Here is a 17,613-nt window from a genome sequence, read left to right as displayed (position 1 = left end):
GGGTTAATTACTTCATTATCTTTTTTCTCCCTTATATGCACAGGAACGAATGACTGAGCATGGAGAGATGAACCAACCCACATCTTCCTCTTTTTCTCTGTCAATTTCTACCCCTTTTTACAAGGCTATACTTTTTTTAGCAGGCGTATAGACTCCCTCCTCACCTCAGTTTTTCATATAAAGCATGTTGTAGATGTAGAATTGCTAAATAAAAAAAGGTAAATCTGGTTTTCCAAGGTGATGGAAAAGTCCAGCCTCCCTTTATTGTTTAATAGCAGAGTGATTACAACAACTTCCATTTCTGTATTGTTTAAAAGCTTACAAAATACTGCTCACAACATTTCCTTGAGGAGGATAGGACAAGTGTTATTATCCTTATTTTGCAGATAAGGAAACAGGTTGAGAGAAATGAAAGTGACAAATTAAGAAATCATGGCTAGTAAGGTGAGTGTCTGAAGCAGAATGTGAACCCCAGTCTTCCAACTGCAAGTTTTGTTTTCATTCTTTTGTAGTTACCCTATGGGAGTTTTTCCCTTTGGTCCTTATCAGAGAGAGGCAGTGTGGCACAGTGGCAAGGGCATTCGATTTGGAGTCCAAGGATTTGTGTTCAAATTCTGGCTCTGCCACTTATTAACTCTATAGCCTTGGGTAGGTCACTTCCCTTTCTGGGAAGTTTCTAGTTTCCTCATCTCTAAAATGAGAGGTTTGGGCTAGATGACCTCTAAATGTTGTGAAACACACATTTCAAACCATATATGCCTTGGAGATAGTGTGGCCCAGCTGGGTGATAACACTATGCTGAAATAGGGTGTAAGTTCAAAGTGAGGATGCTTCATGAAATTGTATAAAAATCTCTCCCCCTCACTAAATATGAATAGAGAAAATTCATTTACCTTCACATAGGTCTTCTGATTGACAGTAGACTTGGTCATCTTTTTCCTTCAGAGCAGTTGCAGTTGTCCATTCAAGTTTGACTAAATTTTCACCCATTTTTGCATCCTAAAAGGGTTTAATATTTCAGGCCATTTTTTCTATCAGAATATTTCTTTTAGATGAAATATACATGGATAAGAATCAGTTTTCCTTTAGAAAAATCGCAAGTGGTCCAGCTAAAGTCTAGTAGTTATTACATTTAGAATGATAGAAATTCATTGGTAGATCATCTAATCCACCTCTTTCATTTTACATATGGGAATGCTTTTGTTCAGAAAAGACAAAAGACTCTCCTGAATTAATTAGTGACAGATTTCCTGATTCTTGCTGTTTTCCAGCAGACCACCTGTTTATGTTGCAATAAGAATAATAAAAATAATATTGAAAACTCTACTTTATATATGCTCTGTGCTTATAAAATACCTTTCTTATAGCAATCCTGGGAGGAGGTTATGGCAAGTGTTGTCATCTGCATTTTACAAACGAGAAAAGGAAGACACAGAAGTTCAATGCCTTGCCCATAGTCATACAAGTAGTAGATCCTAAGTTCAAACTGAGTTTTCTTGATCATCAGTCAACAAGCATTTATTAAGTGCCTACTATATGCTAAGCACTGATCTAAGTGCTGAGAATACAAAGAAAGATCAAAATATGGTCCCTGCCCCCAGGGAGTTAATACTTTACTGGGAAAGGTGACAAAGAAACCACAATGTACATACAAAACCTATATACCCTGGCCCTTTCCGTGATCCTGTGTTCCCTCTGTATTACCAAACACTTCCATTCTTTGTTATAAACTCCAGCTCTTTAGGGATTTATCATTAAATTATTTGAAATTTCATCACATTTTGAAGCAGCATGGCATACTGGAAAGGTCTCACTTAGAAGAGAGAATACCTAGACTCTAACTCTGGAACTTTAGGCAAGGTGTTTCATTTGTGTGAGCTGCGATTTCTTATTTGCAAAATCTGGATGATAATCGCATCCTTCCTCCCTGAAGGAATATTGTGAGGTCGTATGAAGTCATTTCTGTTTCAAAGCCAATCAGTCAATAAACATTTATTAAGTACCTACTATGGGTCAGGCACTGGGCTAAGCTCTGGGGATGCAAAGAATGACAAAAGACAGTCCCTACTCTCAACAGTCTAATGAGGGAGACAAGATGCCAACAACTACGTACAGAAGTGTTTTATAAATCATATATAATTGTAGCCTGTTGTTGCTATTCTTCTATAAGACCTAATTCCTTTATTTTTCTCTGTACTTATGTCTCCCTGATGGCTAAATGTTCAGTGAGTCTTTCAATCCACTTATATGATTTACAGTAGCAACTCTAGGAAGGGACGATAGAACATAGCAGGATCAATGTTTGCAAAGGGGGCAAAGCAGGCATACTGTGTAGGAACCTTCTATGAATCCATTCTGGGTTCTGGCAGCTCCGCAGCAGTTCTTGACTGTCAGGGTAGGTGATCCTGCTACCCATCGGGAATTATGGGTTACCAAGTGAGAGTTGATGAGGGCTTGGTAGGCAGGGCAAAGAGACTATGACAGTTGAATCAAAATTTGAAGTTGAGATGGCAGGTGGCTCTACCATTAGAATTAGGTGATCTCTAAGGTCCTAGGGCTAACATTCTGTGTGTATATATACGTGTGTGTATATATATGAGTCTATTTTGCCTTCATATTTGTCATCTACTAGCTAACACCCCAATTACTTCCTTCCCTTCTTAGTTAAAATTTTTGCAAAAGCTGTCTATAAATTTTTTGTTAAATTGGGATGTATGTCTAGGAAGAGGAAGGGGATGAAATAGAGGAAGATAGATAAGATATCAAAGGGAAATATAGGGGATGTAAAAACAAATTATGAATAAAATATATTTCAAAATTACATTGGCTAAACTTCTGGTTTTTAAATTTTTTAAAAATTTCTTTAAAGAAAAAATTATCTACACTGAATGCCTCCATTTCCTTTCCTCTTATTGTCTTCTAAGCCCCCAGTGTCTCCCATCTGCATTACCAAAATGAAACTACTGTCTCCGAAGTTATCACTGATCTCTTAATTGCCAGATCTGATGGCCTTCACTTAACCTTCATCTTTCGTGATTTCTCTGGAGCATCTGGCAATATTGGCCATCTTCTCCTGGATACTCTGTCTTCTCTGGGATTTTCCTAACTGTTCTCTCTTGGTTTTCTTTCTACCTGTCGAACCACTTCTCAGTCTGTTTTGCTGGATCATCATCCGTATCGCTCCCTAAACTGTGAGTGTACCCCAAAGGCTCTCTCCAGGGTCCTCTTTTCTTTTCTCTCTATTCTCTCTCACTTGGTGATCTCATCAGCTCCTATGGGGTAAACTGCCATCTCTTTGCAGATGATTCTCAGATAAGTAGGTCCAGACCTAGTCTTTCTCTTGAGCCCAGTAACACATCAGCAACTGCCTATTGGACATTTCAAACTGATAAAAGAGAACTCATTATCTTTCCTCTAAAACCCACCCTTCTTTCAAACTTCCCTATTGTCAAGGGCTCCTCTGTTCTCCTAGGCACGTAGATTCACAACCTTAGTATTATTTTCAACTCTTCTCTTTCTCCATTTACCCCACTTGTTATTTCTATCTTCACAACATCCCTTGCACATGTCCACTTCTCTATACTCACGCAGCCACCACTCTAGTTCAAACCCTTAACTACTTCTCACCTGAACTATTACATGTATTGTCCCTGCTTCAAGTCTCTCCCCATTTCAAACTACTCTCTACCCATATACCAAAGTGGTTTTTCCTAAAACACAGATCTGACCACGTCAATTCCTCCCCTCCCCCTCCCCCACTCCCCCAATAAACTCCAGTACTTTCTATTATCCCTAGGGTCAAACGTAAACTCTTTTTCTATCTTCTTGTGCATTACTCTCCTCCATTCACTTTACAGTTTAGCCATACTGGCTACTCTATTCTTTCTGTTCATTGTACTCAACACCATTCTCCCATCTCCGTGCCTTTATACTTGTTGTCCCCTATGCTGGAATATTCTCCTTCCTCATTTCTTCCTCTTACAACTTCTGGCTTCCTTCAAGATTCAGCTCCAGTGTCACCTTCATTAAATTCCTTCTGGGTACCAGACATTCCTCTAGGAGATACAAATATAAAAGTGAGGGATTCCCTGCCCTCAAGGAGCTTACATTTCACAAGGGAACATTCAGCAACACAGACCTTTCCCTCAAGAGTCACTTGTATCTCCTTTTACATGTATGTAAACATGTATGTTGCACATACCGATATAGTACATGTTGTCTCTTCCATTAGAATGTAAATTCCTTGAAAATAGGGACTTTTTCGCTATTTCTTTGTATCCACAATTCTTAGCACAGAGGCTGACACACTATAATGTCTTAAAAAGTGCTTGTTGATTGATCCACTATATTCATGTCCCTCATTCTTGGTGTACTTTTAAGTTCATTTCTAAAGCCTGAGTCTGACTGTGTTACCCCCATGTTCAAGAAGCTTCAGTGGCTTCCCATTGCTTTTAGGTTAAAATACAAATTCCTCTATTAGGCATTTAAAACCTTTCAACAGTCTGGCTCCAGCTTCTCTTTCTAGGCTTTTCTTCCCTTCATGCACCATATATGTTCCATCCAAACTGGCCTGTGTGCTGTATCCTGTATATGACATCATACCTCCTGCCTCCCTGCCTTTACAGGCTGTCTCTCTATCTATGCTCTCCCTCTTCACCTCTGCCTCCTGGAATCCTTACCTTTTGGGGAAGTCTTTCCTGATTCCCCCCAGCTGTGAGAGTAACCCCCCAAATCACTATGTGCATGTATACACACACAGATACAACATTTTTGTACATACTTATATCTGCAAACATGTTGAATTTTCCTTGTGAAAAGTAAGCTCCTTGAGAGCAGGAACTGTCTCATTTTTATATTTGTATTCCCTAGCAGAATGTCTGGTACCTAGTAGGAACTTAATAAATGCTTGTTGATTATCTGGTGTAAGCTATAAAATACTGCACATAAGAATCACTTTTGATTGTAGGCTTTCTAACTGATAGAGGTTCCTGTGTCATGTCCATTGAAGAGTCTGAGAAAATACTAACTTATAAGATCCATGATAATCCACCCTTCCTTACCCCAACCCCTCCACTCATTATCACCTTGAAAAACTCCTTGTCCTCTCCTAAAATCTCTCAAATTCTGGTAGAAACAAGAAATATGTTGCCCAGAGATCCATAAGTTAGATCATTATGTGTAAGCTCTTTATTTATTCCTCTATTCATTTCAATAAAATTTGTTATTAGGTGTCCCCTGTGTGCTTCAAAGTAAGCTCAATGTATTATAATCACAGACCTCCAGCTGCATTTCCCAAACTTGATTTTCAAGGTGTAGTTCTTCATAGTCATATTGGAACCACAGCTTAAAACCAGTCAGGCAACTTATAAGACAAAATAGGACTTTTCTATATAAGCAGCAATAAAAATAACTTGGGCTCTTTCTGATGGTAATAGGTGGTGAGTGGCTTGGTCAAGCCCTAATGAACACAAAAAAGTCTCATGTATTTTTTCTTAGGATAGCAATGGAAGGATAAAGGTTCCAGATCTTTAGGTTAAACTCATATGAAAAAGTGGGTGTGATTTCCTTGATATTTTAAACACGACTACTTGGAAGTGTCTATGTTTTTACATTTGAAAAAGGTCATCAAATATGCTGAGTTCATTTTCTTATATTTGGATTCAAGTGGCCCCCTTCTTGTGATTCTGCCTTGAAGGGGATGGGAGGATTCCCCCAGGCAGCTGTCAGGATCTTGGCCTAGTTATAACCCCACTTCACAATGAGCCCTTCAGTAGGAGTGTAGACAAGCCAGTTCTGTGGAGTGTCTGTACATGTCTGCCCTGCCCTGCCTCTCCCCTGCTCTGCCTCGGCCTGGCTCTACCAAGCCCCGGACACCTCAACACATCCACATGTAAACATGTTCAAGGGTGCCAAGGGTATCTCCTTCTACACTTTATTCTGACCTCAGTTGGTCTGCACATTCAGGGGATTTAAGACAAGGAGTTATTTTGTGTGTATGTGTGTGTGTGTGTGTGTGTGTTGCCCAATTTTCTGAGAAATGTTCCATTGTGAAAATGTTTCCTTGGTGAAAGAACAGCTAATTATATTTTCAGAGCTCCAGCCCCTAAATGGGCAAGTTCCCCTGGCAGGGTTGGACTTGATGGTTTGTGAAATTCTTTCATTCTTAAATCCTATGGCCCTATAAAATATTTTTGAGAGAGGACAATAGATATGTCTATCATCATTCAACCAAGATGTCTTGAGATAGAATTGAGCCACATGAACCTTGTCTGGCAAAGTAAGGCCAAATACATGATTTATGCATTTTCTTTTAAAGATTGAGCTATTCATTCACAGGAGAAAAAAAGGTTAAGACACTTTTATGAGAAAACAAACATCATTCTAAAATGACCAAGGCAACTCTCTTTTCAGGATGTTTTCCTCGTTGAACCAGAAATCACATTTTCTGTTTCATTAGTCATCATGAACAAAGAATTTATTAGTTCTCTATTGTCAAGCATCTCAGTGCTTAGCTAGATTGATCCTAGGTACTGACCCAGTCGAACTCTAGCTTCATATTTGAAACTTTTCTAACTTAGTAGGATCTGTCAAGTCTTTTCCTCAGTTAGCGTAGCCTTCAAGAACCCGAGCTCACCTCCATACCACAGTGAGGCATAGAAAGAGGACTTTTGTGGAGGTAGGAGTTTACTTACTTGTAAAAATTCATTTCACTCGTTTTTTGTTTGTTTGTTTGTTTTTAAATCACATTACCTTGTCCACTTGAAGAGGAATGACAAATCTCTTGAGGGAGGGTATGGAAGCAAGTTTAGCGTTCTGCTCAAAGTGTTGATTCAAGTTTGCCAAGTAGAAGAGCTGATAAAGACTATGGTCCTTGTAGGAAATGACATCAAACACGATATGGTCATCTTCTTCATAGGCATTTACGTGATGGAAGACCACCATGGGATCAGCATAAAACTTGGTCAGCAAGGTCTGTTTTGTCCTTCGGTCAATGATGTGAATGTGAGTCTGAAAGGAGATGGATATAAAACATGGGTCAGCAAAAGATGTGGGTATTTCCATGATCCCATGAATCTAGGTAGCAAGTGATGTTTGTTAAATTTCCGTGCTGCACCACCCCCAAACCTCTCTTTGAAGGTGATCTTAGGGTAGTATTTGCTTTCATGCTGGACAGGATGACCCCTTATCTATAAGAAGATCCTGAGCAGAATTTCCATTTCATTAGAGCACTCTACCCTTTCCCCCACCTTGAGGTCACTGGAGTCACTCCACACATTTCTTGTCTCTCTCATCTCTACATCTCAATCTCATACCTGACATTTCCTACTTATCAAGTGATGTATGGGGGGAGAGGGAAGGATTTTCAACAGTTTCAAAAGTTTGCTTTTGGAATTTCCTCATAGGTCATTTAGACATGTTTGCACGCTGGTGTTATCTCTCATGTATTTGTTTGTTCTTCACGGTTTTACTTTTCACTAGCCTCCTTGCCTGATTATCCTGGATTAACCAAAAAGCTTGCTGTTTTCTCACAGGCTAGTTCTACACTGTCTTCCCATCCCCCTCTCCTCTTCCCTTTCCCTTTTTCCTCCCCAGTTTCGTACTTTTCTCTTCCCTTTTCTTTTTCCATCCTCAGAACCAAGCAATGCGCAGGGGAGTGTGTATATGTATATATGTGGTTGGGGGAAGGTCAGGCTGGGAAGAGTGTGGTCAGATTTGTCAATAGCTATGACGGGAAACAGTTTCAGTTCCTTTTATGTTCAGACCTCATGATCTGGGTTTACCCAAGTAATTTGAGAAACATTTCTCTTCTATTATACAAATTCAGCCTTTACTGGCCCCCTCTGATGCTCTCTGTTTGACATGAACCCTTAAGCTGAATAGTTTCTGACCATTTCTATGGAAATTCGATTCAACACACATTTATTAAGTAATTGTGGGCAATATGTGTTTATTGAAATGAATTGAATTACAAGGTGCTACAGTCAAATGAAATTGATAAGATCTCTTCCCTCAGGGAACTTACGTTCAGCTGTATGCTGGAAGACAGAAATCAAGGAAGATATTGGGCCCACATTCTAACTTCCTATTCCCTGAGAGTAGGTGGATGGGGAAGTGCCTGAACCCTTCAGGGACTCTACTTGATAAACATCTGCTGTGGACACATCCATATTTTATTTGGCTTCCTTCCCTTCTCAGCTTTAGCCACATCCCGCCTTCTACTTGGTCTGCCAGACCAGAGGCCTGGGTGGAAGGGCCAGTGAGTAGGCTAGAATGTGTTGGGAAAGCTGAAGAGGCAAAGGAGACAGAAGGAAGGAAGGAAGCAACCAAGCACATTTATTAAGTGCCTGCTCTGTGCCAAATACTTTACAAATATGATCTCATTTGGTCCTCAAAACAACCCTGGGAGGTGGGTGCTCATTTCACAGATGAGGAAACTGAGACAGAGAGGTTAAGTGACTTGCCCAGGATCACCCAGCTAGGAAGTGTCTGAGAGACTGGATTTGGACTCAGGTCTTCCTTCTTCCAGGCCAGTGTTCTATCTACTGCACCACCTCAACTGGCCTGGCTCTCTTTGGAATGTCTGCTCCACAAGCAAGTACCTGTGATCATAGAATGTTATGTACCTTGTCTTCTTCATGGAAGGTAATGCAGGAAGCCCAGTTTGTGCCTCGAATGTAGGCAGTAGCCATTTTTAGAATGTCCAATTTAAAGGGCTGCTCCAGAAAAATGATGTAGTTTTCAGTAACTCCAAAACTATGGCAGTAGCTTGGGTTGAGAAGAGAGCGGGATGGGATGGAGCAGACGACTTCTAGGTGTTTTAAGTTGTTTTTCTTCTTTTTTTTCTCTAAAGAAAAATTCCGAAAATGTCAGTCCACATTCATAGCACATTACATAATTAGAACATATGCATAGGGTCACATGGGATGTTAGTGTCCCACTGTCTCCATTGTAAAGGAAATTAAGCTGAGAATCCTAATACTTCTGCTATAAATAGAATTTCACAGAATTTTAGTGTGGTCTGAAAGAAATGCCTGCCCACCCCCTCTGTAAAATGAGGGTGTTAAACTATGAATTGCTGAGGTGGTCCCTTCCCAGTCTAGAGTCCATGATTCTAAGTGTCTATAGTATTTTTTCAGCTCTAGTCAGGTAAGGTCACAACTCATCCCATTTCCAAGGAGGACCAGGAGACATCCTACAAGGAAGCCTCAAACTTGGCAAATAAAATGTCTGTGCTTGGCAATGAAACCAGCAGATATGTGCAAGGGGCCTGACAGAAGAGAGGTGAGAGGGTAATTATTAAGATGGTTTCTTCAGAGAGGACATGAAGGGACCTCTGAGCTTCCTTATGCACTCTCAGGGAGCAGGGCTATCATATAATGAGGAGTCAGGTTTCAGGCAGTGGGCTTATGCATGTTTAATCATACCCAGGTATCAGTGAAAAGTAGTAGGGTTGAGAACAATTTAGTGAGAGAAGACTTCTTCCTTTAGCACTCAGATGTTGGTTCCAGAACTGTCCCTGCTGTCATAGGATCATAAGATTTAGAGCTGGAGAGGACCTTAGAGACCACCTAGTTGAGGATAATGAGGCCTAATATATCTGAGAATCTCAGAATCACAAGGTTAAAAGGAACCTCTGAGGTTACTAGGTCCAAATAAAAACAAGGGAAACAATTTCCTGTTATTAGAGGAGGAAAATGATAAAACCTTCTGACTGAGTGTCACATGCCAATAAAATCCTCAGAAAAGAATCCTAGGGCAGATATTTCACTTCTGATTATTAGTGATGGAAGAGAAGGTGCTCATCAGGAATCCATACCTGGTATTGTGGGAGGTATTTTAAACACCAAATATTTAGTTTTTCCCTTGTCAACTATGGATGTGCCCATATTGAGAACATTCCCTTGAGCATCATAGTGAGGATGAGAAGTTGCCACATTTATGGCTGCGTAATTACGGTAATCAACCTGCAAAATACCACACAACATGTTGGTCAACAGATTGCACATTCATATACAACCTGGGTCCAATGACCTCCTGGGGAATACAAATAAACTCATGCAGCAAAACCCTGATAAACCAGAAGAGACTTAGAAATAGACATTAGTCCTGCGGCTCAGTGTTAGTTTTATAAAAGGTGAAAGTACTAAGAAACAGGTCACTTCCTGTTATCTGACTATTCTCAATAATCTGACTGAATCAGGAATAGAGACTGGTACCTCAAGGGTCTCAGCAACTGCCTGGGGATCTGAGGATTATTGTGTTAATCCTGACTCAACTGCGCTTTGTGATTCTGGTTAATTTCTGCCAACTGAGTTTCGTGGAGGCATAAATCTTCAGGTTCTCATAGGCTGACAGGGAAGTAAAGACTTGTAGATGTCAGTTCAGTAAAATTGTTGAATTGGAAACACTGCTGCTTTCCCCACGGGAAGGCCCTGGATTGATTACTATGGGGCAGAAAAGACTGAACTACAATGTCTCAATTCCCTGCCAATTATAATAGTTGCTTACCAAGGCCACCAGACCCTCCCAAAGGGAGACCCCATTCTTTAAATTAGGATCAAGGATATAGAGATGAAAAGGAACCTACTGATAAGGAAACTGAGGCTTAAAGAGATTAAGTAACTTATTCCATAGTCTAGAAATCGCTATAAAATGTTATATTTTTAGATTTGAACTGAGGTCTTCCTGGCTACAAGTCTACAAAAGGGAAACATAGCATTACAACCATAAAAACCACTCCCTTCAAAGAACCTTCCAGGTGCATTGTAGAAGCATCAGAGTTTGGAGCTGTTCCTGGAGAAAATGATGAAGTATTTGTCTATGGGTCAGAGGAACTGTGTGACTGCTCTTCTGTTAGCTACAAAGTTAGTTTGGCTTCCCTACCACACTCATGTTCATTACTCAGATTCATAGACTTTCAGAGCTGGAAGAGATCTTGGAGATCATCTTGTCTAACCCCCTCTTTTGATAAAGGAGGAATTAATCAAAGAGCACAGTGATTTGACCAAGGCCCTTTTGAGTTAGTGGCAGAACCAAAATTTGATCTCAGATCTTCTGTAACACATTCCAACAGTCTAGACGAATGCCTTCAGGCCATATTCATCTAGACAGCAGGCTGCAGGGCCATGGAGTCACAACTCTATACTCTAAGGTTACGGTCAGTTTCTTTAGGTCCAAGGAAGCTCAATCAGAATGCTCCCTTATTGAGTTAGAGCTTGGAGAGCAAAGACAAGCATTACTGCTGATTTGAAATTCACAGCTACCTTCTCCAGGGTCTCCAGAGTTTCTGGGTTGATTTTCCTAATATAATTTGTCTCTGTAGTAGCATAGACGTCCTCCCCACATTTCATGATGTTGATTAGGCAGTTATCAGTGAAGTCTGGAATAGTGTGGGACAAGTAGGAAAAAGCTCTGGGGAGAGAAAGGAGAAATCATTTCATTCCACAGACCCTGCTCTGCTTTAACCATTCAGCACAGAGAAGAGACTTCAGAGTCTAATGTAATTGCTGTGCTCAGGAAGAGTAGTCTCCTGGGACATTTCCCTAGCTAGCATTCTGGTGGGACTGGGGGGGAGGGGAAGGTGTTAGAAAGCACAATGTCTCTCACAAAGCTGAGAAAAGCCAAAGAGGTATCGAGGAGCACAAGATACTAAGAAATTAGAATTCTACTCTCCACTGCTTGTAGAAAGACACTATGGTACAGTGGAAAGCATTTAGGATTTAGAGCCAGAGCTAGAAGGAACATTAGTGGATATCTAGTCCCACACTCATCATTTTACAGGTCATGAAGCTGCAGTGTAGAGGGTGGAAATGACTTGACCAAGGTCACATAATAGCAAAGGTTGTCAGGATTTAACTCATGCCTTTTGGCTCCAAATCTAGGGCTCTTTCCACTTATATTATTAGAGGAATTGGATTTGAATCCTAGATCTGGAAGGTCATATCCTTATTCTTCTTGAGCTTTAGTTTCCTCCTCTGTAAAACGAGGGGGTCTAGAAGAGTTCTAAGGTCTCTAGCTCTGGGACATGAGGACAATGAATACTATGTTTCAGCTCTTAAACCTTCTGCCAATAGAGACCTAAACATGAGGGGTATGTACATTTGAAAGAACGATGACTCTAAAATCAGAGGACTGGGTTTTAAGTTGTCATTGCCATTTATTACTTGTTTGGCTTGGGACATCTCTTCACCTCTGGACTGGTCTGTACTAGATTAGCCAAATATTGCTTCCACCTCTACATCTGTGATCCAATGTCCTTCAATTCAGTCCAACAAACATTCATGAAGCACTTACAATGTCAAAAATTGTTAGATACAAACAAAGAAAAAACCCAAAGGTAACCTGGTCCTCAAGGAGCTTATATTCTACTGAGGAGGAGGTAGAGAGGGAGCAGGAGAGGATATAACATATACATAAGCAAGTAAATACAAAGTAAGTTTATGAAAGAAAAAATGCTAATTACATTAGATCAGGAAACATTTTTGGCAAGAGATGACCTTCTTTGAAGGAAAGTAGGGGTTCCATAAAATGAAGGTAAGAAATGTAGGCATTGGGCATTGAATGTATAAAAAAATGGTGGTAGGAAATGGAATAGCTTGCTAGCCATTGACTGGAATGAAGAGGGCATGTAAGGTAATAATATTGAACAGGACTGGAAAGTTGGTGGGAGCCATGTTGTGGAGGGCTCTAAATTGCAGGTTGAACAATTTGATTATCCTCAAGATATTAAGTACGTAGTCAGTCACTGGACATTGTTGAGAAACAGACTGACATGGTCAGATCTTTGTTATTAGTAATATAAATTTAGCATTTGGGTAGATTAAATTAAAAATTGCTATTGTTTAGTCATTTCAGTCACGTCCAACTCTTTGTGACCTCATTTGGGATTTTTTTGGCAAAGATACTGCCATTTCCTTCTCCAGCTCATTCTATAGATGAGGAAATTGGAGCAAAGAGGGTTAAGTGACTTGCCCAGTATCATACATCCAGTAAGTGTTTTAAGGCCAGATTTGAACTCAGTCTTCCTGACTCCAGGTCCCGTACTCTTTCCACTGTGCCACCTACCTGCCCCTAAATTAAAAACAAGAAAAACTAACAGAAGAGAGAATTGGGGATTTATTACAACAGTCCTGGTGCCAGGTGATGAGAGCCTACCTTAGGTGAGAAGATGTGAAAGATACCATGGAGGAAGAGTCAACAATAACAGCTAGCATTTATATAGCACTCCAAGGTTATGAAGCACTTCACAAATATTATCTCATTGTATCCTCATGAAAACTCTGCAAGGTAGGTGCTATTTACTATCATCATTTTAGATTCTTCATCTGAATTGCTCCAAGTGAAGAAGATAGAGGTTAAATTACTTGCCCAACATCACACAGCTTATAAGAGTTTAAATCAGGATTTGAATTCAAGTTTTCTTTATTCTGAAGTGCAGCACACTATCCACTGAACCATCTACTGCCTCCCAATATGTGACAACTAATTGGATGTGCTCAGTGAAATAATCAAGGATGACTCCAAGGTTTTGAAGCAGAATGATTGGAAGAATGATGGTGCCATTCACAGAAATAAGGAGAGCTGGAGTAAGGATGAACTGAAGGGAAAATATAACATGTTCTATTTTGGACATATTGAGTTTGAGATGCCTGTGGGGCATGAAATAGAGATATATAACTGTCAGTTGGTAATGTGAGACTGGAGTTCAGGAGAGAGATGAGGTCTAGATATATAGGACTGGGAATGACCTCTATAGAGATGATAACCCAAATGAGATCACCAAAAGAGAGAGTACAGAGATTGAATAGAAGAGAGCCCAGGACAGAGCCTTGAGTGATGTCCACACTTAGTGGGAGGGAGGGGATAGGATCCAGCAAAGGTAACTGAGAAGGAACAGGAAATCATGTAGGAGAAGAACCCAAAGAGAAAAGTGATAGAGAAGTCAACCGAGGGAAGTATCCAGGTAGAGGGAGTGATCAATAGGATTGAAGGGTACAGAGAGGTTAAGTATAGTAAGAAGAGAGGAAAGCAATAGTATTTAGACATTGTTGGTTACCTTGGACAGAGCAGTTTCAATTGAATGATGGGGTAAATGGAGACAATGTGTATAGACTACCATTCCTGGTAGTTTGGCTCTGAAAGAGAGAGGAGATAAAAGATGATAGTTTAAAAGGGAATGGCAGGTCCAAGTGATGGATTATTTTTTTTAAAGGATGGAAGATATCTGGGTGGATTTATAGACATAGGCAAAGAAGCCCACAGGGAGGAGAGATGGAGGATAAGAGAAAGAGAGGAAATAATTGAGGCTTCTGGAGAAGACTGATACGAGTAGGATCAAAAGAGTAGTTGGTCTTAATATTGGAGGGGATGTGGGAAAAATGAAACTTTAATGCATTGTTGGTGGAGCTGTGAACTGATTTAACTATTCTGTAGAGCAATTTGGAATTATGTCCAAAGGGCTATAAAACCATGCATATCTTTTGACCTAGCAATACCACTACTAGGTCTATATCGCAAAAGGATTAAAAAGAAAAAGAAAAAAGACCTATATGAACAAAAATATATGTAGCAGCTCTTTTCTAGGAGTAAAGAATTAGAAGTTGAGGGGAAGCCCATCAATTGGGGATGTGATTATTATGGAATATTATCACACTATAAGAAATGATGAGCAGAATGCTCTCAGAAAAACTTGGAAAGACTTGCATGAGCTAATGGAAAGTGAAATGTACTGTGTACAAAGTGACAGCAATATTGTTAAGATGATCAGCTGTGAGTGACTTAGCTATTCTCACCAATACAATGATCAAGACAACTCTAAAGGACTTATGGTGAAAAATGTTATCCATCCCCAGAGAAAGAACTGATGGTGTCTGAATACAAATTGAAGCATACATTTAAAAAAATCTTTATTTTTCTTAAGGTTTTTTATGTCTGTGTTTTCTTTCACAACATAACTATTATGAATATATTTTGCATGACTACACATGTATAACCTATATTGAATTACTTGCCTTCTCAGTGGAGGTGGGAGAGTGGGAAAGGATAAAGGGAGAGAATTTGGAACTCAAAGTTTTAAAAACAAATATTAAAAATTGTTTTTACGTGTAACTGGGGAAAAATAAAATACTAAATGAAAGCTTAAAAAAACAAATAAGAGTATTGGTCTTGGTAAGAAGAAAGACCACCTCTTCATCAGAGAGAGAAGGAGAGGTAGAGGATGATGAAGAAGGATTTTGAAATGTGTAGTAAGAGAGAAAAGGCAACTCCCTGTTGATGAATTCTTTTTTCCCAGTAAGGAGGAAATGAGATTCTTTGCCTCTGCACTTAGGTTGTCTTACCCAATAGCTCTGCTATTATTTAGTTATGCTCTGTGTTTGAGAGCCATGTGCTCAGGAGTCTGGGAAAAATGTTGTAGCTATCTACCTCTTGGCAGAGCTGCGCCAATCGTTGCCATCCCAACTCTGTTCTTGGTTATCTGTATGACTATTTACAAGTCGCTTCACTTTGATCTCCAATTCATCATCGATAATATGAGTAGCATGGAAAAAGTACTTTATTTGGAGTCATAAGATCCAGGTTTAGTTTCCAGGTTACTTCCTATCTCAGTGACCATGTGCAAGTCAACACCCTTTCATCAGGCCTTAGTTTCCTCATGTGCAAAATGAAGGGGGTGGAACAAGATGATATTTCGGAATTCTATGAATCTGTGCTCCTTGGATGCTCAAGCTCCCTTCACTGATGAGTATAACTGAGACATCTATCATATTAACCTTAACTTAAATGTTTGTGGAATTGAATGGACTGTTTTCCAGTAGCCCTATTGGCAGTCACTAGTCTGATAGATAAGAATTTGTCTCATGCCTAAAGGGCCCTGGCACTACAAATCTAAAATAACTTCAGTGATAGAATGCCTTTAACAGGTGGTGCAGACAAAGGAAGGACCGAACCTTAAAATGCAAGATAGGAAAGAATAAGCAGAGGAGTGAAAAAGAGTTATTGTAACAGTGAGAGCTTCTGAAGGCAGATCATAATTTAAAACAGATAGTTACTTGGAAAATATATTTTTGCAGGGATCTGGATAAGCCATAGTTCCAAACTCTGACACCACAATCCTGTTGGCTTCAATATTGGAATTGTAGGTGTCACTTCGGAGGTATTTACTTCGGTAATGAACGTCACCTGGAACAGAAGAAACAGAATCTTCTCAGACCCAGATTTTTTCAGCACTTCAAAATTTGTCTTAGTTATTTCCTTTCCTTCATGCCTTAGCCCAGTGTACCAAGAAATGTTCATCTTTGTGTCCTCATAATAGTTATGTTGTGAAAGAAAACATAGACATAAAAAACCTTAAGGCACCGGGTTAAGTGCCTTAAAAATATTATCTCATTTGACCCTTACAACAAGGGGGGAAGTGTTATTCCCATTTTATAGATGAGGAAACTGAGGTGGGTAGAGGTTAAATGACTCATCCAGAGTCACAAAAGTAGAAAGTGCTTGAGGCCAGATTTGAAAGCAGGTTCCAGACTCCAGGCCTTGACTCTTTATCCACTGTGCCAACCTAGCTGTCTCTAAGAAGGGCTCCTTGCATGTAATAAGTGTATTAATAAATGTTGAATTGGACTAAATTCAATTCTGCTCTTGCAGTTTTATATCCAACTAGTCCTTTCCACCCACTGCATGCTCCAGCCAAATTGTCTTTGTCCCCAGAACACACCTCCCTTTTGCTTCCTGGAAGCTTCTTAAGCCTGGAATTCCCACCCCAATCTGTTGAATTCTTACCCAATCCAACTCAAAACCTCCTGCATGAAGCCTTCTCTGAACCTCCCAGCCGTGATAGGGTTAGGTGAGAATCTCCTTTATTGTTTGAAAAATGGGGTCCCCATAGAGTGTGTTTGATAATTAATCAGTTGAACTTTAAGGAAGATCAGATCAATCAGGGCCAGCAGCTGCCAGCTCCTTCCTTGTGGTTGGTTCATGTACATTTCCAGTGGGAGAGGGGTCTATGCTATGCAACCTCTGACCCAGACCCAGCTTCAGATCCATTCCCAGTCCCCACCCCTAGCCCTGACCCTGACTTCTCTTCCATCCTTAAGTCCAGGCCTTAGCCTAACCTGATACTCCAAGGATATAAATATATATGTGTGTGTGTGTGTGTGTGTGTGTGTGTGTGTGTGTGTGTGTGTGTGTGTGTGTGTGTGTAGTATATATACACATATGTATATATTTAACTCTAAGAGAATAAAAATCCAATCTTTTGAGAAAAGTTCAGTGGAAACACTATTTTAAAGCAATTTTAAGGTGTCTTTTCTAACTCCTTATAGAGGGAAATAACTATACTAAAACTAGGTTTGACCACAGATTAGAATTTGACTAGCTTAGTGATATTTTAATTTAGAAACTGTTTCTTACTGATTATTATGTTAAGGCTTGTTTTGTGGTTGATTTGATATAGGAATTGATATTCTTAAGTAAGACTCATTTATTCAACAATCATTTACTAGGTGCCTACAATGTGTTAGGCACTGTACTACATAAGCACAGGAGATAGTCTCTTTCCTCAAGGAACTTACAATCTATAGGGAGATTGGAGTGGAGGGGGCCAACAAGAACACA

General features: G+C 39.8%; 1 protein-coding gene across 4 annotated transcripts in view; it reads right to left on the bottom strand.

The window, feature by feature from the left end:
* Positions 1-17,613, bottom strand: part of BCO1 (beta-carotene oxygenase 1) — a 152,640-nt gene that overhangs the window by 14,595 nt on the left and 120,432 nt on the right. For all 4 annotated transcript variants that reach the window (XM_072634170.1, XM_072634171.1, XM_072634172.1 and 1 more), the window contains 6 exons: positions 16,050-16,179; positions 11,265-11,412; positions 9,818-9,965; positions 8,625-8,845; positions 6,751-7,008; positions 894-999 (listed from right to left, as the gene is read on the bottom strand). In XM_072634170.1, coding sequence (XP_072490271.1) covers positions 894-999; positions 6,751-7,008; positions 8,625-8,845; positions 9,818-9,965; positions 11,265-11,412; positions 16,050-16,179 — 1,011 coding nt within the window. The remainder of the gene's footprint in view (positions 1-893; positions 1,000-6,750; positions 7,009-8,624; positions 8,846-9,817; positions 9,966-11,264; positions 11,413-16,049; positions 16,180-17,613) is intronic.

This window comes from Notamacropus eugenii, chromosome 1 (assembly GCF_028372415.1).
Source record: "Notamacropus eugenii isolate mMacEug1 chromosome 1, mMacEug1.pri_v2, whole genome shotgun sequence".
In the NCBI taxonomy this organism is placed as follows: domain Eukaryota; kingdom Metazoa; phylum Chordata; class Mammalia; order Diprotodontia; family Macropodidae; genus Notamacropus; species Notamacropus eugenii.
Note: the sequence above shows the minus strand (reverse complement) of the source record. Positions and strands in the feature narration are given on the sequence as shown.